The following is a 27,896-nucleotide window of genomic DNA, read 5'->3' on the forward strand; positions in this document are numbered from 1 at the left end:
TGGGGTATTGTGAAGAGGAAGATACGATATGCCAGACCCAACAATGCAGAAGAGCTGAAGGCCACTATCAGAGCAACCTGGGCTCTTATAACACCTGAGCAGTGCCACAGACTGATCGACTCCATGCCACGCCGCATTTCTGCAGTAATTCAGGCAAAAGGAGCCCCAACTAAGTATTGAGTGCTGTACATGCTCATACTTTTCATGTTCATACTTTTCAGTTGGCCAAGATTTCTAAAAATCCTTTCTTTGTATTGGTCTTAAGTAATATTCTAATTTTCTGAGATACTGAATTTGGGATTTTCCTTAGTTGTCAGTTATAATCATCAAAATTAAAAGAAATAAACATTTGAAATATATCAGTCTGTGTGTAATGAATGAATATAATATACAAGTTTCACTTTTTGAATGGAATTAGTTAAATAAATCAACTTTTTGATGATATTCTAATTATATGACCAGCACCTGTATATATATATATATATATATATATATATATATATATATATATATATGTATATAAAATGTTACAGTAAAAGAAATTGAGGGGAAATGTGCCTAATAGTCATCTAAATACTGCCAAAATTATCTTCTTTATTCAAAATGTATATTATTTTTGCACCATTTGATATTGTGATGAATTTCACCACTGTTTGGTGAAGGGCTCGTGCTATTACGTAACACCACCACGCGCTACAACACTGTGGCGCGAGCATGAATAAATCAAGACAGTAGAAGAGGAAAAAATACATATAAATATAAATAGTACATCATTTTCAATTGGAAACCTGTTAAATTCTTACATTTATTTATACTTACTACCAAAAATGTATTATAAAAAATATTACCTCATAGTGTCATGAGACGTTTATTAATCCAAACGTGATATATTTTTAAATAAGAACGCGCAGACATATATTTTATACATTTCATTTAAAGTTATACGTAATTTTTCCACTGTATTTAAAGTGGGCGTTGCGCAATTTTGCATTATGCAAATGAGGGGGCAGGATCCGCGTGTGGCAGCGATGGCGTGACGTAATGTCCAGCCTTGCGGAGAGAGCGCAACAAACATGGCGACAGAGCGGAGCGGGCAGGGGTGTCTTCTAACTTTCATCGTGTTCCTCTGGAGCTCTGTAGGCGGGCGAACTGAGACGTCGAGCTCCAGTTCCGGCAGTCAGATCCTGGGCATGCGGCTGGAGAGGAGCGACAAAGCGGCCAGCACGACAGAGGACGGACTCATCCAGGTAACGGAGGAGAGCAACGTCCTGCTCCGGTTTTATGGGGTGCACCTGAGTCCGAACGCAGCATCTCGCATTAGGTTCATGGAGTATGTGTATACGGGGGACAGTGACGCGTTAAATAGGACTTGTGAGGATTTCACCAAAGACATGAGCATCGGCACCTATATGAACGTGAGCAATAGGGGTACATCAGGTGTGGTGAGTGTATATATAAAGCCAATGCGTAAGAGTGAACGAGAGAAGACCTACAGCCTGTGTGTCAGGCAGTATTTGGGAGATAAATGGCTCCAGTTGGGTGATAATGATGGTAGATTGGTAGTCGTAGAGGAGAAAACATCTCTTTTACCTCTTTGGTTTCAAGTCATCCTGGTGTCAAGCTTGTTGGCATTGTCCGGCATGTTCAGTGGACTCAACCTGGGGCTCATGGCATTGGATCCAATGGAGCTTCGCATTGTGCAAAGTTGTGGCACTAATAAGGAGAAGAAGTATGCACGGAAAATCGAACCCATTCGAAGTAAGGGCAACTATCTGCTTTGCTCTTTATTGTTGGGTAATGTGCTGGTCAACACAACTTTGACGATCCTACTGGATGATTTGATTGGGTCAGGGTTGGGAGCTGTGGTGGCATCTACAGTTGGCATTGTCATATTTGGTGAAATCGTGCCACAAGCGCTCTGCTCGCGCCACGGCTTGGCCGTCGGCGCAAACACCATCGTGCTGACCAAATTTTTCATGCTACTGACCTTCCCGTTGTCATTCCCCATCAGTAAGCTCTTGGATTACATCCTCGGGCAGGAAATCGGCACCGTCTACAACCGTGAGAAGCTAGTAGGGATGTTAAAGGTCACAGAGCCCTACAACGACCTGGTCAAAGAAGAGCTGAACATCATTCAAGGCGCTCTCGAACTCAGAACCAAGACGGTTGAGGATGTGATGACACCACTGAGCAACTGCTTCATGATTCACATTGACGCCGTGCTCGACTTCAACACCATGTCGGAGATCATGGAAAGTGGCTACACGCGGATACCTGTGTACGACTGTGAGCGCTCCAACATTGTTGACATCCTGTACGTCAAAGACCTGGCCTTCGTTGACCCGGACGACTGCACGACGCTTAAAACGGTCACCAAGTTCTACAACCACCCGGTGCATTTTGTCTTCCACGACACTAAGCTGGATGCCATGTTGGAGGAGTTTAAAAAAGGTTAGTGATTGTGATTTATGTGTGTCGTAGGTTTGTACAGAATGTGCTGTGCTCACAGGAAGCACCATGCGGAGTTGTTTTCACCCTCCTATTGATTATGATGGGTGCTCAGATTCCCCCTGAGAGCCAAATCAATAACCATATGCTCCCTGGATCAGCCTCCGATCAATATGAAGCTCTTCTAGAAATGGTGGAGGAATCCCATGCTGCCAAAAGCACCTGTCACTCATTAAAAATGCACATCATCATCCGGTCCACCACAGTTTGCACACTCACTGTAATGTTTAACCACAGTTACCTTCAGATTCAGGGCTGTAACCACCATAGAAATATTTACAGAGACATATTCCTGCCATTATTCTTTATTGGTAACACTTTTATGTTAATTATATTGGTTAACATGAACTAACAATAAATAATACTTCTACTGCATTTATTAATCTTAAAGGATAGTTCACCCAAAAATGAAAATTCTGTCATCATTTACACACCCTCATGTTGTTCCAAACCTGTATGAATTTCTTTCTTCTGCTGAACACAAAGGAAGAAGACAGGTAACCAAACAGTTGATGGACCCCATTCAAACTATGGATGTCAGTGGGGCTCATCAATTGTTTGGTTTACCTATATTCTTATTTGTGTTCAGCAGAAGAAAGAAATTCATACAGGTTTGGAACAGCTTGAGGGCGAGTAAATGTTTGGGTGAACTATCCCTTTAATCTCAACATTTACTAATACATTTTTAATATCAAAAGTTATCTGCTAACATTAGCTAATGCACTGAGAACTAACATGAACATGGAACATTTTTATTAAAGGGTTAGTTCACCCAAAAATGAAAATGTCATTTATTACTCACCATGTCGTTCTACACCCGTAAGGCCTTCGTTCATCATCGGAACACGAATTAAGATATTTTTGATTAAATCCGATGGCTCAGTGAGGCCTGCATTCACAGCAATGACATTTCCTCTCTCAAGATCCATATGTTTTTAGTACCTTTATGGATCTTGAGAGAGGAAGTACCATTGCTGTGAAGGCAGGCCTCACTGAGCCATCGGATTTAATCAAAAATATCTTAATTTGTGTTCCGAAGATGAACGAAGGTCTTACGGGTGTAGAACGACATGAGGGTGAGTAATAAATGACATTTTCATTTTTGGGTGAACTAACCCTTTAACTAACATTTACATAAATTAATAAATGCTATAAAAAATATATTGCTCAGTGTTAGTTCATGCATTAACTAATGTTAATAAATGAGACCCTAAAAGTAAAGTAATGTAAAGTGTTACCAAGATGTTTTTTTCCTGTGTCTTAAACCTTAAATGCTAACTGTGCCACCAAGGTCATGGGTTCAGTTCCCTGGAAATGCATGAACTTTAAAGGATTAGTTCACTTTAAAATGAAAATTACCCCATGATTTATTTACCCTCAAGCCATCCTAGGTGTATATGACTTTCTTCTTTCTGATGAACACTATCGGAGTTATATTAATAAATATCCTGATGCGTCCTAGCTTTATAATGGCAGTGAACAGGACTAACGCATTTGAAGCTCAAGAAAGTGCCTCCATCAATTATAAACATACTCCACACGGCTCCGGGGGGTTAATAAAGGCCTTCTGGAGTGAAGCAATGCGTTTGTGTAAGAAAAATATCCATATTTAACAAGTTATGAAGTAGAATATCTATCTTCCGTACGTAACTTGCGTTTTGAACTGCGAGACGTGTTACATTTTCTTCGTTGAATAGTTGAATACGGAAGGCGATCTGACGGAAGCTACATATTTTACTTCATAACTTGTTAAATATGGATATTTTTCTTACATAAAAACACATCGCTTCACTTCAGAAGGCCTTTATTAACCCCCCGGAGCCATGAGGAGTGCTTTTATAATGGATGGACGCACTTTCTTGAGCTTCAAACTTGTTGGTCCCGTTCACTGTCATTATAAAGCTTGGATGCATCAGGATATTTATTAATATAACTCTGATTGTGTTCATCAGAAAGAAGAAAGTCCTATACACTTAGGATGGCTTGACGGCGAGTAAAGCTTGGGGTAATTTTCATTTTAAAATTAACTAATCCTTTAAAACGTATACCTTGACTGCAAAGCAAGTCGCTTTGGATAAAAGCGTCTGACAAATGCATATCATGATTTATTTTACTTTATTGGCTTTAATCATGACAATTATGCTGCTATTGTTTTAAACAAACTGTGTTGAAGAAAATTTCAAAATGCATGTGTGTGAAACACAAATTTGCCTCATAATGTGTTCGTGTAAAGATGAGTTTTGTGGGTGGTGTTTTTGGAATGATTGGCAGTTTCAAGTCCCTCCCACTGTGTTTTTCATGTACCGATCAGTGCAGCACTGCAGAGGTGCCACAGCGGGACAAAACCTATGTGACATGCACTGTATTGTCCAAAACGTCTGCTCAGGACAGCTGCATTTGATGACAATTTTGTAGAAACTCTCTGCACCCTATTCAAATGTGTTTTTACTATTTGTTTAAAATGAGCTCCACTAAGATATGAATATAAATAAGCTTATGAGTATGTAAATAAGTAAATGATTTGCTAAATGCTGATCCCTCAGGGGCTTTGGAGTATATCTCAGCGTGAAAATATTAGATCATCTCTTAAACACTCTGCTTGTCTAAAGCTTTCTGTATTAAGGCTTGATCACGTACTATAAATCCCTCTGAGGACAACGGATTTCAGAAAAAATTTGCATATTTCCTTCATGTTTCCTGTATTTAGGATAACTTTTTAGGGATGTATGATGTATCATATTAGCCATTATTACTGTTGATCAGACTTAGGGTTAGTGATTTGAACTTTGTGCAAAATTTGTGGTGGCGACTTTTATTTATTTATTAATATGAGTCTTAACGAGTCTGATATTGAAAATAAATGATATTTTAATGCCTGATTTTACTTGTATTTTAATTATTGATCAAAACTTTAGTTGGGGGAAAAAAACGGCATTAACATAAAAACAATAATTGGTTGCCCGAATTGGCCAGAATTTTTATATTGGTGCATCCATATATTTTGATTCAGATTTGAGCGTTCAGTGAGTATTGCTCAGATTCAATGTTTTAACAGTTTATGTCCAGTAGTGTTGATTTTGAGTGTTTTTCAGATTCATATATTTCACTTTTAACTTTAAATGCTTTCAAAGTGTCTTCTGGTCCTGTCTTGCTCCATCCTTCCTTTTTCACTTTCTTTTTCTAATCCCTAGACATCTCCGTCATTTCCCCCTCCTAAGCTCTTTTAGCTCTAAGTTTAGTAGCAATTCTGATCTGACTCTCTTTTGGCTCCAAACATGAAGCACTAATGCTCCAGTATTGCTTAAATGGTTATGATTGATCTGGCCCCTCAGAAAAAAAACAAGATGATGAATAATTTATGGGGTTTTTAGACTCTGCAGTGATAATATGGCACATTAATATGTATGTCCATGCAGTGCTTCAGTATGAATATGGTTTGAAGTATTCTTCTACACCCACTCAGTGGGTTTCCTGGCCTGGTGTGAACTAAATCTATGTTAAGTAACTATTAAACAGTCATTCTGCTTGCAATTAGAGCACTTAGTGTATTTAATTCTGTGTTTTTCTAGTGTTCAACATGTTTAGGTGTTTCTGTCCACAGGTAAATCCCACCTGGCCATCGTTCAGAAGGTGAATAATGAGGGTGAAGGAGATCCGTTCTACGAGGTTCTGGGGCTGGTCACGCTGGAGGACGTTATTGAGGAAATCATCAAATCCGAGATCTTGGACGAGTCTGATCTCTACAGTATGTTCATGATATTGATGTCCTTACTCGTTTTCTCATTTTGCATGTATAAAATATGGGATTTTAAAACCCTCTGATGCTTTTCAGTCACTTTTGACTGAAAATGTTTACTTAAAGGATTAGTTAACTTCAGAATTAAAATTTCCTGATCATTTACTCACCCCCATGTCATCCAAGATGTTCCTTTCTTTCTTCAGTCGAAAAGAAATTAAGGTTTTTGAGAAAAACATTCCAGGATTTTTATCCATATAGTGGACTTCACTGGGCTCAAAGGGCTCTACACGATCCCAGACGAGTCTTATCTAGCAAAATGATCGGCCATTTTCTAAAAACAATAAAAAATTATATACTTTTTAACCACAAATACTCGCCTTGCACTGCTCTGCGATTCGCCACTCATTTCATAATCACGTTGGAAAGGTTACACATGACGCGTGACAAAGCAATTGTGCAAAGACTAAGTCAAACGGCCTTTACAAAAAAAAACAACGATGTCAGATGATTTTGAAGTTGAAGAAAATGAGATGGAGTTTTTCACCCTACCGCAGTACTTCCACCTACATCACACATGACCTTTCCAAGTGATTACGTAATGCGTGGCGCATTGCAGAGCAGTGCAAGACGAGCATTTGTGGATAATATGTATATAATTTTTATTTTTTTTAGAAAATGACCAATTGTTTCACTAGATAAGACCCTTTTTCCTCGTCTGGGATCGTGTAGAGCCCTTTTGAAGCTGCACTGAAACTGACATTTGGACCTTCAATCCATTGGTAACTGTCGAAGACAGTTCCAGGAGAAAAATCCTGGAATGTTTTCCTCAAAAACCTTCATTTCTTTTCGACTGAAGAAAGAAAGACATAAACATCTTGGATGACATGGGGGTGAGTAAATTATCAGGAAATTTTAATTCTGAAGTGAACTAATCCTTTAATTGGAATGGTATGACATTTGGTGACTTGTGGTACTTGATATGTGAACACACAAACGGAAAAAATTTGTGGACATAATTTGAAAAGGGTAAATGGTCCTTCAAAATAGTCACACTTATACTCTTTGCACATAAAAAATGACTGACATAGAAATTAATTGGAAATTAAAAAAAAATAAAAAATCTACATATCAGTCACGATGCAGAAAAAAGCACACAGCAATGAAGGGGTTAATTTAAAAAGAATTAAAAATGAGGGAAAAAATGTACTGTACAGATTGTGGAAACAAATGCATTACAATTATTGCATGAATTTTACTTAGTACCATACAATTCGCCTTTGAAATACAAAATATTAAATAAAAAAATATCATTGAACAAAAATGTATTACATTGATTTAGCATTTGAGGTGTTCGACCATTTTGACCAGGAACAATGTGAGCGTGACTCCTAAATGAGGAGCACAATCTAATCTAATCTAATGGTCTAATAATTGATTTATTAATTGGTTCAATTATGGATTTATTGATCTGGGCTGCATTTCCCAAAAGCATCATAAGCCTAAGCAGATCATAGAGACTCTTGGTGCCAATGGCTTCTATAATCTGCTTAGGATGCTTTTGGGAAACGAGATGAGTGAATGGTTGTGTGATTAATGCATTTTTTTTTTTTTGTCTGCTAGCTGACAATCGTAACAAAAAGAAAGTGGATCCCAACAAGAACAAGAGGGACTTTTCTGCTTTCAAACAGAACGAATCCAAAGTCAAGATATCCCAGCAGCTAATGCTAGCAGCACATCGTTTCCTCGCTACTGGTGAGCTGTTGAGATTAGTAAGATTATCATCTCACACTTTGAGCATTTGCTTTTGCAGATAACAGGCAATTTTTGCTTATTCATCTTTCCGTAGAGGTGAGCATTTTCAGTCCACTCCAGATCAAAGACAAGGTCTTACTGCGAATCCTCAAGCACCCGGATGTCATTCAAGAGATCAAGTTCAACGAGAACGACAAGCGCTCGCAACAGCACTATTTATATCAGCGTGGAAAACCTGTCGACTTTTTCATCCTCATCCTTCAGGTAAGTAAAACTGATCGGTAGGCCTGCAATGAGAATTCAGCAAAAAGCTCTGTAGACTTTGGAAGAATTTAAATGCCCACTAATATCTACACTGCGTGTGTGTTTATTAAATATTTAGGTTAGTTTGAAAATGCTTTCAGCTACCAGAAAAGTGCCTTTAAAGGGATAGTTCACACACAAATGAAAATTGGCCATCCAAGATATAGGTGTCTTTTTTTTCTTCAGTAGAAGAGTAAAGAAGATTTTTAGCTGAAACCGTGGTCCTTGGTGATTCATATAATGCAAGTCAACGGTTACCGTCACTTTGAAAGTCAAAAAAACATATGCAGGCAAAACAAAATGAATACCCGTGGCTCCTGACGATACACTGAGGTCCTAAGAAGCGAAATGATTGGTCTATGCAAGAAACTGAACATTATTTACAGCATTTTTACCTCTAATCCACAGCCTCGGCAAACGATGAGCTGAAGCTGTGTTTCTTTACAACAGAGAGGGAAGACGCGTGTATTGTATTGTTCATCAAAATCATATTTACTTGTGCTTACCCTGGATACCGCAACCTACAGTATCTCACAGAAGTGAGTACACCCCTCACATTTTTGTAAATACTTTATATCTTTTCATGCGACAACACTGAAGAAATGACACTTTGCTACAATGTAAAGTAGTGAGTGTACAGCTTGTATAACGGTGTAAATTTGCTGTCCTTTCAAGATAACTCAACACACAGCCATTAATGTCTAAACCACTGGCCACAAAAGTGAGTAAACCCCTTAGTGAAAATGTCCAAATTGGGCCCAATTAGCCATTTTCTCTCTCCAGTGTCATGTGATGCATTAGTGTTACAAGGTCTCACATGTGAATGGGGAGCAGGTGTGTTAAATTTGGTGTTATCACTCTCACTTTCTCATACTGGTCACTGGAAGTTCAACATGGCACCTCATGGCAAAGAACTCTCTGAGGATCTGAAAAAAAAGAATTGTTGCTCTACATAAAGATGGCGTAGGCTATAAGTAGATTGCCAAGACCCTGAAACTGAGCTGCAGAAACGTGAGAGGTGTACTCACTTCTGTGAGATACTGTATATATACGTGATCTCAATCAGGATGATTGACTTTTCACAGATTCCCAACGTTTGAGCTCTTGCGCATACGTCATTATGCGACAAGAAGCTCGCGCTCAAAACTGTCGTGAACGCGCTCAGTACCGTTTGGATTACAGGTAATAATGTTGTAAATAATGTTCAGTTTCTTGCACAGACCGATCGTTTTGCTTCATAAGACCTCAATGTATCGTCAGGAGCCACAGGTATTCATTTTGTTTTTTGACTCTCAAAGTGACGGTAGCCGTTGACTTGAATTATATGAATCACTGAGGACCACGGTTTCAGCTATAAATCTTCTTTACTCGTCTACTGAAGAAAAAAAATCCCTTATATCTTGGATGGCCTGAGGGTGAGTAAATTAACAGCAAATTTTCATTTTTGGGTGAACTATCCCTTTAAATCAAAACAGAAATTGTGCAACTTCCTTCACCTGTTAGTGGAGCTTGCTAGGGCAAATATCATTGCTTAAATTGTTCAAATTAAACTTTGGCTACCTGGATTGTTTGTGCTAACTTGTGTGGCTTGTTGAAGATGTCTACGCTAATACGTATTCTAAACAATCATATTTATGAAGATAAACAGAAGATATACCTTAGGCTTGCATCTTTAATCTGCCTCTATTTGAGGTTTTTCAATTTTATTTTCAGATATCAAATAAATTACAAATAATGGTGTATGGTTATGTTTGTTTTATTTTTAAATGCATTTTATGATTCATTTAAATATATTCATTTAAAGGCACAATATGTAAAATTAAAATATCCACTAGAACAGTGTTATATATTTTGTTGACTTGTGTACTTACATTATCCCAGATGTTTCCAAGAATGTTTGAATCCAGAGAAATAAGCAATTTTAACCAGGACACGGACTGTGTCAGTGCGTCACCTATCAATGACATCATTCCTGCAGTACCCTTGATTTCCGTAGAAACCATAGAAACATATATATAGATTATATAGATCAACATGGTTAGTCTTATTGTTTCAATCTTGTTTTCTTGATTTTCCGCGAGTACCATGTTTTTATCATGCCTCAGAGACAACCCTTTTTTGTCAAGTGGCTAACATGGCATAACCAGTAGGCAATCTCCTAGCAACCCCCAGAACACCATAGCAACTGCATAGCAATTGCATAGCAACACCCATCTAAAACTCTCTAGCTAACATTGTTGTGTTGATTTCTACTCAACACAAACATTCTCACATAGATTATAAAACTGTCTAGTAGTATTTTAATGCATTAGACAGAGAGTTTGTATGTTTTGAGAAAATTAGAAAAAAGGTCAGAGAAGTTGGCTGTTCCCCACGGCTTGTATTATGTGATTCACTCAATTGCGTCCCATGTAACCCCTAACCATTTGACCTTGTGGAGGGACTCAGTCCCCATGACATTGCTCCAGGGACGTTAGCTGTACAACCATCCACAAATATCTCTCTCTGCCTGTCATTGGTCAGAATTCTGAGTACTCACAGGATTAGATGAATCCCCAAATAGACCAGATTTTTCTGAAGAAAATATAAGTGATGCTTGCCTGTGCAAAACTTACTGCCATGATGCTAGGATGTTGTGAGTGGTTACCAGGATGTTGCTAGGGTGTTTTAGGTGGTTGCTAGGGTGTTTTATGTGGACCTAGAGCACCCTAACTTCTAGGAGGTTGCAAAGGCATGGCTATGTGGTTGCTAAGGTGTCACTATGTAGTTGCTTAGAACTAGCCTGATGCCCTGGCAACAACTCAGAACACCCTAAAATCACATAGCAATAACCACCTAGAAATTGTGGTTTGCCAAGGCATTGCAATGTATTGCTAAGGAGTTGGTATGTAGTTTTGTTTTAGATGGTTGCCAGGATATTGCTATGTAGTTTGCTAAGGTGTTTTATGTGGTTTCCAGGGTGTTGTTATGCAGTTGCTAAGGTGTTCTTGTGGTATTGCTAGGGTGTTTTAAGTGGTTTCCAGGGCATTGCTATGCAGTTACTAGGGTGTTCTGGAAGGTTGCTAGGTGGTTTGCCAAGGCATTGTTGTGTGTTGCTAAGGTGTGACTATGTAGTTTTGTTTTAGATGGTTGCCAGGGTATAGCTATGTAATTGTTAATGTGATTTAGGTGGTTTCCAGTGTGTTATGCAGTTGCTAAGGTGTTCTCAGTGGTTGCTAGGTGGTTCTTACTTTCTATGTAAAAAGAGTCCACTCTGCAGTAGAGCTGGATAAATTGAGAATCATGAATTTTTGGGTTTAGAAATAGAGATCACGGTTCTCCCATGATTCTGAACAGACAGCTAAACAAAATAACACATAATCTACTACAGATTTTGACAAAATGTTAATTGCTGCAGTCTATTTAAAACATTTAATTAATTTGAATTATTTTTAAAAATTTGGTTTGAATGAATGATTCAATGACAAATACATTTTTAAAAGTCACTTGTCGCCACCTGCCGGTGTAGCGATGTACAATGATACATTGTAGTTGATACAACCGTTATTTGAAGCGTGAAGTTACGTGCAAAAGGTGATTCAGTTTATTTTAATGGCTTTTGAACAAATCTCTTGAATGAATGATTCAATGACAAATACATTTTTAACAGTCGCTTGTCGCCACCTACTGGTGTAACGATGTAATTCATACAATCGTTATTTGAAGCATGAAGTTACGTGCAAAAGGTGATTTACTCTATTTTGATCGCCACCATAGACATCAGTGTTTACATACTAACTATAAACTATTATCCCAGTACTTCTGTGATATTTTGAATTATCGTGCAGCTCTACTCTGCAGTCATATTTAGATATGGTTCGGGTCCCTCTTTCAATTTAAATCTGTTTTTTCCACCTGTTTTATTGTTTGCCAAACCGAAATCACAAGTCTGATCACTTGGAAAAATAACAGCACACATCTCTGTACAATTTTAGGTGTCAATCATGCCTGTAGCACAAGCAGCACAGGATGAATTACACACAGATTCTTAGGAGTAGAGATTTGACATTTGAGCAATAGTAATAGTGATGCTTGTAAACACTGGCTGCTGGATAACATTTTCAAGATCTTTTAGTGACATTTCTTGTGCTTGGAATGTCCATGGTGGCTCATTCGTGCCCCTCGGTTTTGGCATCCTGGTCTGTTCGGAGCGTCTGTGACCTCACTATAGGTTTAGCCAGGAGAGGCTGTGTATTGGACAGGCCTGTCCTTCACTAATTGATCCCTCTTACGTAAGAAAGGGATCCTGAGCATAGCAGCTCTAATCCCACCCCCTTTCTGCCAGCTCACACACACACACACACACACACACACATGATCATATACACAACCAAATAAAGCTGTGCACTGTCCATGGCCTTGTTTTATAAAACAATCCAATCAGAAGTGAGACTGATGGAAAAACTCTCGGATGTCTATGCTACAGCAAGCAGATGATACATATATAGATATTGGCTTGTATGTGAACTCATTCAGGGATCAACACAATACTGTGACCTTACGCATAGTTTCCAGTCATCTGAATGAATATCTGTGTCGCAGCTTACTTAAAGTGGCTTAAGTTTGAAGATGGTCAAGGTAGAACAAGCCGTGATAGGACACAGAGCTGACGTAGCGCACGGGCCCCTCGGGGATCAGTAAATCACATCCTGGATTTGCTGTGTTCTCGGCGGGGGGTCAGCCAGGACAAGGTTAACTCTTTCAGAACCTCAGTGTGACAGTGTTTATCACGGTCGTAATCATCCCTGCGGCACAATGTCATACAGAGCATGAACGCCATGTGTCAGGGAGCATTATGTCACACTGGCCATCAAACCGTATGTCTGCATAAGTTCACCAAACTACTCTGACTTATTTATATCTGATAATATACAGACTGGATCTGCATGTATTTAAAAATTATTTAAAATATAATAGTTCAAATTAATTGTCAAAATGATCAAATAAATTATAACATATATAAATTATAACAATAATATGATGTATTGATAATTTTTTATATTTAAATATTTAAAAGTATAAGTAAATAAAAATCAATGTATTAAATATATATTTTTATGTTCTTATACTTTTATTTAAATATATTCAGTCTGTTAAATAAATAAATTATATAACATATATAAATTAAAACAATATTATAATATATTGATAATTTATTATATTTAAATAAGTATGTAAAAGTATAGGAAATTAAAAAGCAATGTATTAAATATATTTTATTTTCTTATACTCTTATTTAAATATGTTCAGTCTATTAAATAAATAAATGATCAAATAAATTATATAACATATATAAATTAAAACAATAATGATATATTGATTTCTTATATTTAAATATGTAAATGTTGTTTCTTATACTTTTATTTAAATATATTCAGTCTATTAAATATATTAATATATTTAATAGAATATTTAAATATATTTAAATACAATTACTAGAAAATAAAAACATATTCTTTAATTTAAATATATAAAATGTATTAAGTATATTAATAATTTATAAATATTTTAGTAATTAATTGAAAATGTTGTGGCTTCTGATTTTAATAATTGGAATTTAGTAATTTAGTAAGTTTTAGTAATTGAGTGATGATTTGTTGGTAGTTTTTTACAAAAAGGCATTAACAATAATGTTAATATATTAACTGAACGTTTTTTTTTTACAGCATTTATTAACGTAGGTTAATTTATAAATGTACCATTGCTCATTAATAATTCATATTCATTCATAATGCATTAACTAATGAAAAAATGTGTTGTTATATACAGAAATTTGCACATCCTAGATAACCTATAAATGATAAAATTCTGTAAAAGTGTTGTTCATTGTTGTTTTGATACCTAATGCTAATTAACTGAACCTTATTGTAAAGTGTTACTGATTGATAAGTGTCTTCTGCTTACCAAGACTGCATTTATTTGACTAAAAATACAGTAAAACATAATATTCGAAGTATTATTACAATTTAAAATAATTGAATATATTTTAAAATGTAATTTATTCCTGATAAATGATGCAAATCTGAATTTTTAGCATTTTTAACATTTTAAATGCCTGTCATATTTCACATCAACTTTCCAAAAAAAAAAAAAAAAACGAATTTTTGAATGATCATTTTAGTTAATTTTTTATGAATGTAAAGATTTGTTTAGTAGTTGTAGTTTTGTTTTATGAAACTCAATTTGGCTCTGATTTGCTGGCAAAACAGAAAGCAGCAAAGTGTTGGCGATCTCTGTTTGTGTTCAGTGTCTACCTGAATATAGATACCAGAGCAGAGGAGACTCAGATAGAGTGACAGGATCCGTGTGTCATGCAATCCGAGCGCCACAGATCCGGTAACGTTTTTCTGAGAATGAGAGGAAAGGTTGACTCTCCATTGGGATGGAAAATGGGGCAAATATGACGCCTGAGAGTTTGGAAAATTTGTGTGTCCTCTCGAATGTGGTTTGACACATGACTTGTGCCCTGGTTTCAAAGTATTAAATGTACCAACCTCACCGTACTTGTGGGAGTTTTGGTTGGGTTTTGTGTCATTCTGTCTTTAATTATGGAGATGCAACTGGTTGTTCTTCAAGGAAGCCGGTTAAGATTTCAAAATAAGTTGCATTCGACTTAAATGTTTCGTGAGTGTTTTTAAAAACACAGTTCAGTTATTGAAGAATAACACCAGTGGGGCTTCATGAGGGCTTTAGGTTTCAGTATCTTGAAGGAAACACACAAAGTTACCAATGTATTTATTTGAAGCAGTTTCCATTTTTATGTGGTTATGATTGTCTTTATGATTATCTCCAAATTATTGAAATATATATAACCAAATGTCCTGCACATCATGCAAATTCCACGTTGAATTTTTTATAACTAATCAAACTAATAAACTCACCTCTGTCTCTCAGGGTCGGGTAGAAGTTGAGGCTGGAAATGAGAATATGAAGTTTGAGGCCGGTCCTTTCTCGTATTACGGAGTCATGGCACTGACTTCACCATGCCTAGGTGAGTATTTATTTATTACCTTGCTTTTTTTTTTTACCTCTTACTTTCTCTAATCGAAGAGTGTGATATATTCCCACTTACAGGGTTAGTCCATCCAAAAATGAAAATTCTGTCATAATTTACTCAATTGTATGCCTTTTTATTTTACTTCTGCTGAACACAAAATAAGTTATTTTGAAAAATGTTGACTTCCATTGTATGGACACACTCAGATTAACATATTTTATGTTCCAGGGTGAATATATGTTTGCTTCTTGAGATTAAAGGGATAGTTCACCCAAAAATGAAAATGATCCCATGATTTAGCCGTCCTAGGTGTATATGACTGTCTTTTAGATGAACACAATCAGAGATATATTTAAAAAATCCTTGCTCTTCCAAGGTTTATAATGGTAGTGAAGGGGGGGGGGGCACATTTTGAAGTAAAAAAAAGCACGTCCATCCATCATAAAAGTAATCCATACAGCTCTGGGGGATTTATAAAGGCCTTTTGAAGTGAAGCGATGCGTTTTTGTAAGAAAAAAAATCCATATTTAAATCTTTATTAACTATAATAACTAGGGCTACCCTCTAAAAGTCAACTAGCCAAGATTTTACTAGTCACAGAAAAAAAAACCCACAGGAAGTGGCGAAGTCACGCAGTCCATGAGGGAGAGATTGTTAATGGCATTCATCGACCTCAAATATGGCTTATCACTTGAAACGTAAATAGTAGCAACTTTACAAGTCAGCTCGCTCTAATGTTAGCCTAGTCCTAGATAAATGTGCGCTATTATTAGGCGCATATCCATGCTTGTGTGGAGAGCGAGCTTACTGCGTGACATGGAGGCGCCAGTGCGATCACTTGCATTTAACTTAGAATACTAGCCTACGTCCACTTTTATTTCTGTAAACTCACAATAACAGCAAAACGTTGTGCTTTTGTAAAATAATGAAAACAATCAGGATGCGCTTTCTGTCGTCTTGGTCTCAATGATTTTGAGCACGTAACAAACAGCGTATACTTGCCTCACAGACATGAGGAAAAAAAGCTTGAAATGTCTACTTTTAAATGAACCAATTCAAATGGAAAATAAATATTCTCAGATTATGTAATCCATATGAAATGTGCATATAGGCGCATACATTACTGCAGAGATGACAAATCAGCATCATTGTCTTGAAAAAACACAAAACATTATCAATAAATTATTAAAGTGCCCCTATTATGCCTTTTTTTTTTTTTAAGATTCCTAATATTGTTTTGGGAGTCTCCTACAACAGGTTTACATGCATGCAAGGTCAAAAAACACTTTTGTTTTCTCATAATATACATTTAATTTCACCTCAGTTTGTAAACGATTTGTTTGAAGCAGTTCAGAGAATCAGTCTCTCTAAACCCCTCCTTTCCATGAGCCTACACTGCTCTGATTGGTCAGATGGCCCAATCCTTTGTGATTGGTCTACTGCGCGCACCGCTCGCCCATTGCCATGACTGAACGACAGCTATCAATTTGCAAGACATTGTATACAATGTATGGACAGAAAAGATAGCACCGATTTTACCGTATCAATCAGAGGCCGAGTCCGATGATGAAACATCTGAAGTAGTCGATCAACCAGAATCTGATTCGCAATCACCACTGGAGTAGGACGTTACTATATGGTAAGTGTCAACAAAAACATTAGGCCAGATAAACATTTAGGCCAGATGTGTACAGACTTTTTCGTCATAACTATTAACAAAGAAAAATGGCTATATCATTGTTTGACATCACAATGGGTGTTTACTGTTTACTGAGAGAATACTTCAACTAGTTAGCGCGGACTAGCATCTTAACATCCTATTACAATACAGATAGAGCTCCACTCTACTGTAATAATAAAAACGCGGAGGAAAAAAGTTTGTTTTGTATGTTGTAAACTCCCACGTTAGCCGAACACAAACGTGAATAGCTGATAATGCATTAGACTTTGTAAACAAAAGTCGTGCGCCATCCTTGATCATTACTCCAAGTAATAAGACAGACATGCATTAATCGACACATTTTTAGACAATATTGGACCCACATCTGAATAGCAGAACTACAGAAACGTGAGTTAGCCGGTTGGCAGGAGACACACAGACTGTACATTACATAATTTTGAGCGATCGCTAGAAAATATAAACATCAATTATTGATCACACTTACAGGTTAAGATTCAGAGGAGCAAGCTGGTCCAAAGAAACTGGGCATTGATCTATATTTTAAGACCAAGTGTTTTGTGAATCCGGCGTTAAACTCCCCGAGGTTTGAGAAGCAGTCGTCAGTAAAATGACGGGAACACAACAAAAGATTGTACTGCTGTGGTATTGTTGAAAAAATTAATTTTCCCTGGTGTCTGTGCATGCAATGAGTGGGCGGGCAATATGCTAATATTTCGTTGTGACGTCACAACGAAACGGATTGGGATTCGTTTTACAAACGACTCGTTTAATTGACTCAGAGTCGACTCTTACTTTTGAGAGACAATAACTTTATATACGGTGCACTTTCAGATTTAAAACTTTGCAGGATGTTTTCATTCACTTAGAGCTATGTTACACACTACATGAAAGGTCATTTTCAAAAATCCATAATAGGGACACTTTAAAATGTTTAGACAGTCTTCTTGCTGTTTTTTTACAACACTCTTGCCGGTGCGCTGTGGCAAACTTTATGCGTGCGCTTGAGCACTAATTATTATATATAGGCAATTAAAAACTCATTATTATGATTTATGGCTTAAACGTGCAATTAGTCGACTAACGGCTTAAATGAATGACTACTAGCCGACTAGAAAAATCTTTAGTCAAGGGCAGCCCTAATAATAACTAGCTTCCTGCAGACAACCATACGCATTGATTTGCGGCGTAAGAGTCACCTCTGACCTGATGCATGATGTATTGAGGAACATGGAAGCACAGAGGATAGAGCAAAACAAAACACCGGTCACAAATTAGAAGTCTAAAACGATAATATTTAAAGAGAAATGTGGGAGGATTTCGATATAAGAGAAGAGGAGCTTGAGTTTGTTGCCCAGCCCTATTTGTTTGAACCGCGCAGAGGCGTCTAAGCTTACGATACTCCTAAATCCTGCGTCATACATCGCGTCAGCGGTTACTCTTGTGGCGCAAGTCGACTTGGGCAGTATGTGTACAATGGTCTGCAGGAAGCTAGTTACTATAGTTAATAAAGTTTTAAATATGGATATTTTTCTTACAAAAAGATTATATTTTTTTTACAAAAAAAATATTTTTATAATGGATGGATGAGTTTCCCCCTTATAAAGCTTGGAAGAGCCAGGATATTTTTAAATATATCTCCGATTGTGTTTGTCTGAAAGATCATATACATATACACCTAGGATGGCTTGAGGGTGAGTAAATCATGGGGTAATTTATATTTTTGGGTGAACTATCCCTTTAACTAACTCACTGATCCTAGTTGCAGTTAATAACAGGGCAGTATTATCAGTGAAAATGTAAATTTCAGTCTCTTCTTCACACCAATCTATCAAATAGCTTCGTAAGACTTTGAATATAGCGCAAGAGTCATATGAAACACCTTATTAATCTTTTTTTGAAGGCTTGAAAAATTTCCCAATCATTATAATTGAATGGAAAAGAGTGAATGATGGCAGAATTTGCATTTTTTGTTAAACTGTAAAAGTCAGTATTATATCATTTGAATTAATTATGAATATATCAGTGAGTTTTCTGAATCAGGTTGATTTATGGTAGAGTCGCAGACACAAGCACTTTGTCATGATCTGTCATTGTAAGTTTAGTCTTTGGTGTTACATAATAACACTGGAGCTGCCAGTAGGGGACTATGGGACACATTTGACCACAGGGACATCTGCTGGCCGACTGTCACTATGTGTAACGATGCTGTCTGATTCTGTTCCTTCACCTCCAGCTGTGCCGCAGTCCATCCATGTGCCAAACGTCACGTTTATGTGCTTAGCATGTGTCTAAATGTGTGCCTGCGTGTGCTTTGAGAAACACTGCATAAGAGACAAAGGTCATGTGACTGATCTGTTGGCATTTACTCGTCCTCTTGTCCTTCCAAAGCAGTATTATTTTCTTTCATCCTTGAAACCTAAAAGTAGATATTTAGAAAAATGTCCAAGCTGATTTTTTTTCAGCACAACGCTACTGGATAATTCATTCACACTTTAAGCTCCAAAAACACCATAAAGTTCTGTATATTCCAAGTCTTCTGAAGACAAATTTTTTTTTTTTGAACAGACATAAAATTAGCTCCCAAAATATTGCATGCAATAATTTGATGCAATTAGCCACGTATGAACCAACAATATTTAACATCGTTAACATGAACCTTGCCATTCTTGAGGTAGCAGGTTTCATTGAATTGAATGACTTTTATTTTGTTTTGTTTTTTTCACAAGACAATTTTTCACAAAATTGATGTTTATAATTCAGAAGAGCTGAAATATAGCATGTTTATGGTCATTTTATGGGGCTTTTTCTATAAAATTGTGAGAAACAGGCTGAAATATCATTGTTATTCATTAAAAATGTTGACATGTGACGTTTTTTAAAGTAGTCCCATACATTCACTGAGCCTGCATTTATTTGATCAAAAATACATTCATATAATATTGTAAAATATATTATTACAACTTAAAATAACTGTTTTCTATTTGAATGTATTTTAAAATGTAATTTATTCCTGTGAATTTTCAGCATCATTACTCCAGTCTTCAGTGTCACATGATCCTTCAGAAATCATTCTAATATGCTGATTGCTCAGTTATTATCAATTATTATTTGTACTCAGTTATAAATAATGCTTATTATTATCAATGTTGAAAACAGCTGCTTAATATTTTTGTGAAAATTGTGATACATTTTTTCAGGATTGTTTTAATGAATAGAAAGTTCAAAAGTATTGCATTTATTTAAAATTGAAATTTTTGGTAATATAAAATTCTTTACTGTCAATTTTTTGAGCAATTTACTGTCCTTGCTGCATAAAGGTATTAATTTTGTTTCTTCTTCTTTCTTTTTTTAAATCTTACCATTCAAAAGTTTGAAGTATCACAGTTTCCACAAAAACTGTTTTAAACATTGATAATAATAATCATAAATGTTTCTTGAGCAGCAAATCAGCATATTAGAATGATTTCTGAAGGATCATGTGACACTGAAGACTGGAGTAATGATGCTGAAAATTCAGCTTTGATCACAGGAATAAATTAATATATTATATTAAAAAAAGTCCTTTCCTTGTACATCTTGGACATTCTGCAAAATATCTACATTTAAGTTCCACTGAAGGAAGAAAGTTGTGCAGGTTTGGAACAATAGCGACGAGTTTTAAGTGAAATATGCCTTTAATGTCACCAGAATATGTTTTACTTTAAAAGGCAAGAATTGTAGTGTAAAATTACCCCTCCAAGGAAAATATTATGTTCCCATAGTGTATTATAATGAGGGATTTTTACCTTCAGCAGCTCTCCACAGGATGTTAATGTGTGATGTGTTTAAAGAGCTTCTCTGTCTCTCCTCTGCTCTGCTCTGGCTCCCCCCCCAGCTGTCACCCCCCCTCTCTCTCCCTCCGTGGTGTCGCCTCGTCCGCGCCGCCTTTCGCTTAAGAGGTTTTCTCTGTTCTCGCGTTTCCCAGGTAAAACCCCCTGCATGTTGGGTGCTAACTCAGGGATGTAGGGGAGCTAACATGGCGGTGGTGTGGGACAGGAACTAGGGGGAAGCAAATAGGGAAAAAAATAACCTTTTATCACGCTATGAACCATTGTCCAGCAAGTTTTTATTTATGTTATGTTATTATTTTATGCAATGCAATGTAATGATTTAAAAGCTCTGTTCCAAATCCTATTCAACAATTTCAGTACTGCATCAAATATTGATTGAAAATAGTTCCAATACTTTTTTGTTTGTTAGGAAACATTCAGTATTTTCAAATCAAATTTGTGCTTGCGTTCAAGACACGCAAGAACAAAATGTTTGACACCGTTGACTTCTCACTTGGCACAAGTCTTGAGGCGGCAAGTTTGAATGTGTGCAAGCATAATTGAGATTCGTGAGCTACAGCAGAGAATTTTCCAAACACAAAATTTATCATTGGCATTCAAAAGAACTGACATATAGCATATGAACCACTTTTACTTTTTAGTCCTTTCAGGTTACAAAAAGGATGTGACAATCACTATAAAGGTGTGAGAAACATCATACATTTATTTATTCATTTATTTATTATTTTTATACAGTGATTTGTTCTGTTCCAAAGTCTAAGCAGCAATTTTAGGCATTGTATCTATTGCATTAAAAATACACTTCAGTACTGCATAAAATATTGATAGAATATAGTTCCACCTAATACCTAATAAAAAACGCACATGCTAAATGTATTTTTTTGTGTTTATTAGGAAATATTATTCAGTACTGAAAAGTAGAATACAGTTTGATCTTAATACAAAAGCTCTTTCATCCAATATTTGTGTTACACTGCATCTGAAATACTACTATATAGTATGCTGGGGAAAAAATAAATGATGACAGAATTTACAGTACCTACTATACAGTATGTGATCCGAAATCACATACTGAATAGTAGGTACTACATTTGGTTTGAAACTTGCTTCTCGACCGTTAAAAAAGTATGTACTTTATAGTGTGAATGTGTGTAGTATGAATGAAATTCGGAGTTACTACTTCCGCTATATTGTCACTGTCATGTGACCTATATGGCATCAGTTGCGTCACTTCACTGCCATTCACAAATCTTTTCCTATAGCCTCATGGGATAGTAACGCGTCCATCGAATCCGCACTTCAGAATCTCACACCAGTAGGGATCTCTCCAGGTACTTTTCGCCTACTGTTTTATGAGTACTATGAATTCAGACATACTACTCGACTCACACAGTTTTTCGCCTACTATATAGTATGGAAGTAGGCATATTCGGACACAGCGATAGTATTCAAAAAACAGTAGGTGAAAAGTGACCTACTACTTCCAGCGAGATTCTGAGTTGCGCATTCAGTATACACTTTACTATCCCATGAGGCCACGGAAGAGGATTTGTGAATAAGAGTGAAGCGACGCAACTGACGCTGGTAGGTCACATGACCACAACGACATGGTACTACATCCGAATTTCATTCATGCTACTCATATTCATACTTTTTTAGGGGTCACACAGTATGTACTTAATCAAAATAAGTACCTACTCCAGAAAGAGAGAAGTATGCGATTTCAGACGCAGCATTAGTTTTGATTTTAGCTTAGCAACATGATAACTCTATTGGAATCCACTGTAAGCATTAACTTATATGCGCGACATGGAATAAGACATATATACGTAGATGTTAATGACAGTGTTAGTAAAATGGAAGCTTGCTGGATAGTTCTGGCGTTGACCTCATGAGCTCAATCTTTGGAGAGCTCTTCTATTCTAACAACTAACACACTCACCCTACTGCCCGTGTCACTGCCTGTCCATCACACCTGACCTCATGCAACTGAACACAACATTCACATCAACCTGAAAATACAGTCCTGCTCCATTCTGAGTTGCCTTAGTATCAGAATATACTAGCAAACATGCTCTGCTTCTACCGTGATCGTTGTGAGGCTGACTGAAGATCGCTTCATGTCATGATGAAACGGGAACGTCGTTGTTTGGATGAAAAACAAAATGCATTTATAAGTTTTATATGACCCTGGACCACAAAACCAGTCATAAGTCGCACGGGTATATTTGTAGCAATAGCCAACAATATATTGAATGAGTCAAAATTATCCATTTTTCTTTTATGCCAAAAATCATTCGGATATTAAATAAAGATCATGTTCCATGAAGATATTTTGTAAATTTCCTACCGTAAATATATCAAAAATATATTTTTGTGAGTGGATATGCATTGCTAAGGACTTCGTTTGGACAACTTTAAAGGCGATTTTCTCAATATTTTGATTTTTTTTTTTGCACCCTCAGATTCCAGATTTTCAAATAGTTGTATCTCGACCAAATATTGTCCTATCCCAACAAACCATACATCAATGGAAAGCTTATTTATTTAGAAATCTCAATTTTTTTAAAAAATATGACCCTTATGATGGGTTTTGTGGTCCAGTGTCACATATATGTAATGCAATTGAACATGATCAATCAGTATACATAAGTGCTGTGCAGTCTTGCTACCATGAACTAAAACTTAAACTAAAAAAAAATACGTTAATTGAAATAAATTAAACAGAATATAAAATAGAATATTAAAAAAAAAAAAAAAAAAAATCATTTCGGTTAGTTTTCTGCTTTAGCGAATTTCTAGTAGTAAAATTAGCCTAAAACAAAAACGGAAATAATAAAAACTAAATAGACATTTAAAACACAACAATAAATACAAAATCTTTAAATAAAACTAAAATAAAAACAATAAAAACTCATTCAGATATTATTAAACAGTAAGCTAATTTGGTAATATTGATAGGCTTTTTTGTGCAATACGTCTTTTATTTTCTTCTATTGTTTACGTCTGTTCTCCTCAGGAAATTTTATGAATATTAATTAGGCTACGTAAAGTGGCGTTCGCCCATCTAGCTTGTTAGCTATATTCTCAATTAAAAAAAAAAAGATATTTTGACCAACCTGTAGACGTTTTTGGCGGAAGTGCAAAGTATAGTCAAATACTAAGGCAATTTTCCGATATCATCGAAATTCTCTGATATCGCTGTGATGATTGGTTCCGTCAGCACCTCTTATGAATATTAATCATCTTTCTTTTTGGTTACAGTTACTGACCAAACAACTACAGTGAGAGCACGCGAGCGATACGATACGAAAATACTAGAACACTTCCGTTATTATCAGCAAACTTTGCATGTTTTGCAGTGTGGATGATTTTATTGATTATAACGGGAGAGTTGTAGTTTATCACATCGCGTCACTCGCAGAGTAAACATAACACTTTAACGAATATTATCCCTGTTAACACAGAGAAAAATCTCCCATGCTTGTAGCATGTGCTTCTGAGTCATTATGATGAAGTGAAATGTTTGTGCGCTTTTGTCCGCATCAGTCAGCATTCATTTATTTATTGTCTGTTATTGTGTTAAGCCTGTCAAACCAAGCACTGCAGTGACTGCTTAAAGGGATAGTTCACCCAAAAATTAAAAATTCTGTCATCATTTACTCACCCTCATGTTGTTCCAAACCTGTATGAAATTATTTCTTCTGCTGAACACAAAAGAATATATTTTAAAGAATGTTAGTAACCAGACAATTGATGGTAGCCATTAGTATTTTTTTACTACTTTGGAAGTCAGTGGCTACCATCAACTGTTTTGATTACCAACATTCTTTAAAATATCTTCTTTTGTGTTCAACAGAAGAAAGAAACTCATACAGGTTTGGAACAACTTGAAGGTGAGTAAGTGATGACAATTTTTATTTTGGGTGAACTATCCCTTTAAGGTAGTTCATAACAACACCTGTAGATGGCGCTAGTGTATTAATATTACAGTCAGAACATCTAGTGCTTATCCCACGTGGTTTTGGGTTAACAGTAGGTCATCATCCTCTTCTCTTTATAGTCATATTCTCTTTATAGTTATACTCATATTTTACTCCTGAATAGCATAGTATACTATAATCAATGCTTCTCCAATTAAACTAAACTAATGCTGTCTGAAATGACCATCCAATCATTTGCAATAATCTTTCCATTCATTTCAAATGTCATGTTTCTTTAATTGTTGTGCTTCCCCCTCATCAATTACATCATCTCACTGTTGTTTTTTCATTTTATATTTTTAAGACTTGCCACATTTGTATTTGTGTGTGTGTGTATTCCCATTGAAACTCTTTCATCTGTGTCTGTGTCTGTGTGTGTGTGTGTGTGTGTGTAAGCAGGCGTGCCACAACATGAACTGACGGATTTCATGTGCATTCCAGAGTTTCGCTCCCCGTCTCATTTGAGCGGTTTGAACCGCTCTGCGTCTCTGAGTTGCACTGAGAGGGTCGATTCTGTGTCCATCGGCGGCAGTAACAGTCAGCTCAATAACAGCCCCGCGGCACAGTACGTCCCTGATTTTAATGTGCGGGCCCTCACTGACCTACAGTTTGTAAAGGTACGTTATGTCCATAAATGTTCTTGTGGCCGATAACAACAATTTCGATCTGCTCCTGAAATTTGAAGTCATGCTCCTGTGTTTATGACTTCAGAAGACTTGGAACATAGCACATGAGTTGTATCAACTATTTTATGCTGCTTGGTAGATCTTTAATTTTGTCTAATGCCAAATGTATTATATATGCTTATCTGCATTGTATCAGTCACCCTGCTCTCTAGATTAGCTAGTGGTCATAATGTTATGCCTGATTGGTGTATTTGGTAATACTACTCTTGGCGTACTGTGATTGACGCAATGTGATAAACTAGAACTTACTAGAACTTACTATGATAAGTGAAGTCATCCACACCATAAATCATACCATAAATCATGCAAAGTTTGCTGATAATATTAGTAGAGATATACGCTCCAAAATCAAATACTTCACTACTATATCGCATACTATATAGTAGGGAAGTATTTGATTTTGGACTCAGCGTATATTTCTACTAATATTATCAGCAAACTTTGCATGATTTATGGTGTGGATGACTTCACTTATAGTAAGTTCCAGTTTATCACATTGCGTCAATCACAGTGTAAACACAGTATTAACAAAGAAAACTATGTCAAATGTCACATGCTTGTATTTGTGACCATGTGAGTCAGATTAAGTGAAACAATTTTGGGTTTATTATTATTATCAATACTGAAAACAGTTGTATCATGGTTTCCACAAAAATATTAAGCAACACATTTTTTAAGGGCCGTAGATGAATGGGAAGCTCAAAAGAACAGCATTTATTTGATATAGAAATCAAATTTTTTTTTTTTTTTTTTTTTTAAAGTTGAATGGTTACATTTTTTGATTCGTTTTTTATTTTGTCTTTTTCAGGTCACTCGTTCGCAGTACCAAAACGGCCTCCTGGCTTCAAAGCTGGACAGCACCCCTCAGTCCCCTCAGAGCAGCCATACGCGACTGGATACCGGCCCTCTTCCGCCTCTTCCGCTTCCCACCCCTCCCATCAGCACAAACAACACCGCAGCGCCGACGGCTCCCAGAGAGAATGGGCCGGATGAGACCACCTCGCTGCTCAACGACAAGAACAGCCTGTCCAAATGGCAGCCAAACCACCCCCATCCTCAAAACCAGTCACACCTGAACACCAATGTCAACTCCAACTCCAGCCCCACCCCTCATCCCCACGGCAACAGCAGCCCGACGCCCTTCCCTCACGCGCACCATGTGCACATGTTCACGCACGCGCACACCGAGAGCACCATTTGACGACACTAATCTGGGGCTCTGACGCCTTGCGGAGCTCCAGAGTTGACCGAATGCATCTACGGCCTCGATTCGAGAGGCCAAAGGTGTCCTAAAGAACTCCAAAAAAAGGTGCATTGTTGGACGTGATCTCACTGTGATTTTAGGGGCTGCGGGTTCGGCCCGACGTCGAGGTGTTTATGACAAGTTATGGTGACTTATTACCTGTATTGCATGCTAATCATATAGACATGTAATCACGTAGACACTATCTCAATGTTTTCGGTAAATTATGTTCATGCGACAAATATGCCCATTTATAAGGCATTATACAATATTTCTTCAGTATATAACAGAGTTATTGTACGAAATGCACTTTTTATAATGTCTCTGACACGGCAGCATACATTTGTGTGCTGTAGTTTTCTGAGATTTTGAAGCATAAGAGCACTTTGAGCCTCATAAGCTATTATTGGACTGTTTGTGTACAGCTAACCTTTTAGCACAAACAATAATCCTTTCAAAGAGACTGGTCTGGTTTATTTGGTTATTTGCCAGGGTTATTTGGTACGTGTGGCTATGTGATGTAGCTGTGATGAAATTGTAGCTCTGCGTGACGAACGTGAAGGGAAACTTTGTAAATATAGTTTGGAGACGTGAAATTTGCTGACGCAGACGTGGTTTGGAGAACCTTACGTGCTCAGTATGTACTCAAAACTGTGAGAAATTTGTAGCAAAAAAAAAACATTGAGCATTGACCCATGCAAAACCCAGACCTGATATATGAAACTAAAATTATGATAAAATATTTTATTTAAAGATTAATGTATTTATCTTTCATCTAATTTTGTGTAATTTTTTTTTTTTTTTTTTTTGGACATAATTGTAATTCATCCCCTGGATGAATCTCACAAGAGTTATATTTCACAACAACATTTTATTCGACAAAATAAAGCCTATATACACCATTAAGATTTTTTGCATGATGTTATGCGTTATTTTCATGACAATCACGCGCATTTTCTTCACAAATTCTCATTACTGTAATGTTTCTAGAGGTTTTGTAATTCTCATTATTCTCAATGATTCTCATTAGAGTGGTATTTCTGTACTAAAAATTCGTAAAGTCCATACAGCAAATGCCATCATAATGTAGGAATACTTCACATTTATACTTTATTTTTTAACCTCACAGTAATGA

General features: G+C 36.6%; 1 protein-coding gene across 4 annotated transcripts; it reads left to right on the forward strand.

Moving 5' to 3' along the window:
• Positions 1–1,012: 1,012 nt before the first annotated feature.
• Positions 1,013–27,667, forward strand: LOC127520190 (metal transporter CNNM4). 4 transcript variants are annotated; one of them, XM_051908120.1, is made up of 8 exons: positions 1,013–2,451; positions 6,110–6,253; positions 7,868–7,999; positions 8,094–8,263; positions 15,236–15,332; positions 20,894–20,983; positions 25,232–25,449; positions 26,327–27,667. In XM_051908120.1, exons 1-8 carry the CDS (start codon positions 1,074–1,076, stop codon positions 26,717–26,719), a joined length of 2,622 nt encoding a protein of 873 aa, XP_051764080.1. In that variant the 5' UTR covers positions 1,013–1,073; the 3' UTR covers positions 26,720–27,667. The 4 variants fall into 4 exon arrangements, with proteins under 4 accessions (XP_051764080.1, XP_051764081.1, XP_051764082.1 ...); XM_051908121.1 differs by having other exon boundaries at positions 25,274–25,449; XM_051908122.1 differs by lacking the exon at positions 20,894–20,983.
• The last annotated feature ends 229 nt before the right edge of the window (positions 27,668–27,896 follow it).

The sequence above is a fragment of the Ctenopharyngodon idella genome, chromosome 10 (assembly GCF_019924925.1).
Source record: "Ctenopharyngodon idella isolate HZGC_01 chromosome 10, HZGC01, whole genome shotgun sequence".
NCBI lineage: Eukaryota > Metazoa > Chordata > Actinopteri > Cypriniformes > Xenocyprididae > Ctenopharyngodon > Ctenopharyngodon idella.

What these genes read in the sequence shown, in the direction of transcription:
- LOC127520190 (XM_051908120.1), top strand. Translation starts at nt 1,074, where the DNA reads ATGGCGACAGAGCGGAGCGGGCAGGGGTGTCTTCTAACTTTCATCGTG. An exon ending in ACATCGTTTCCTCGCTACTG is followed by an intron (nt 8,000 to 8,093) that starts GTGAGCTGTTGA and finishes ATCTTTCCGTAG; the next exon opens with AGGTGAGCATTTTCAGTCCA. An exon ending in CTGACCTACAGTTTGTAAAG is followed by an intron (nt 25,450 to 26,326) that starts GTACGTTATGTC and finishes TGTCTTTTTCAG; the next exon opens with GTCACTCGTTCGCAGTACCA.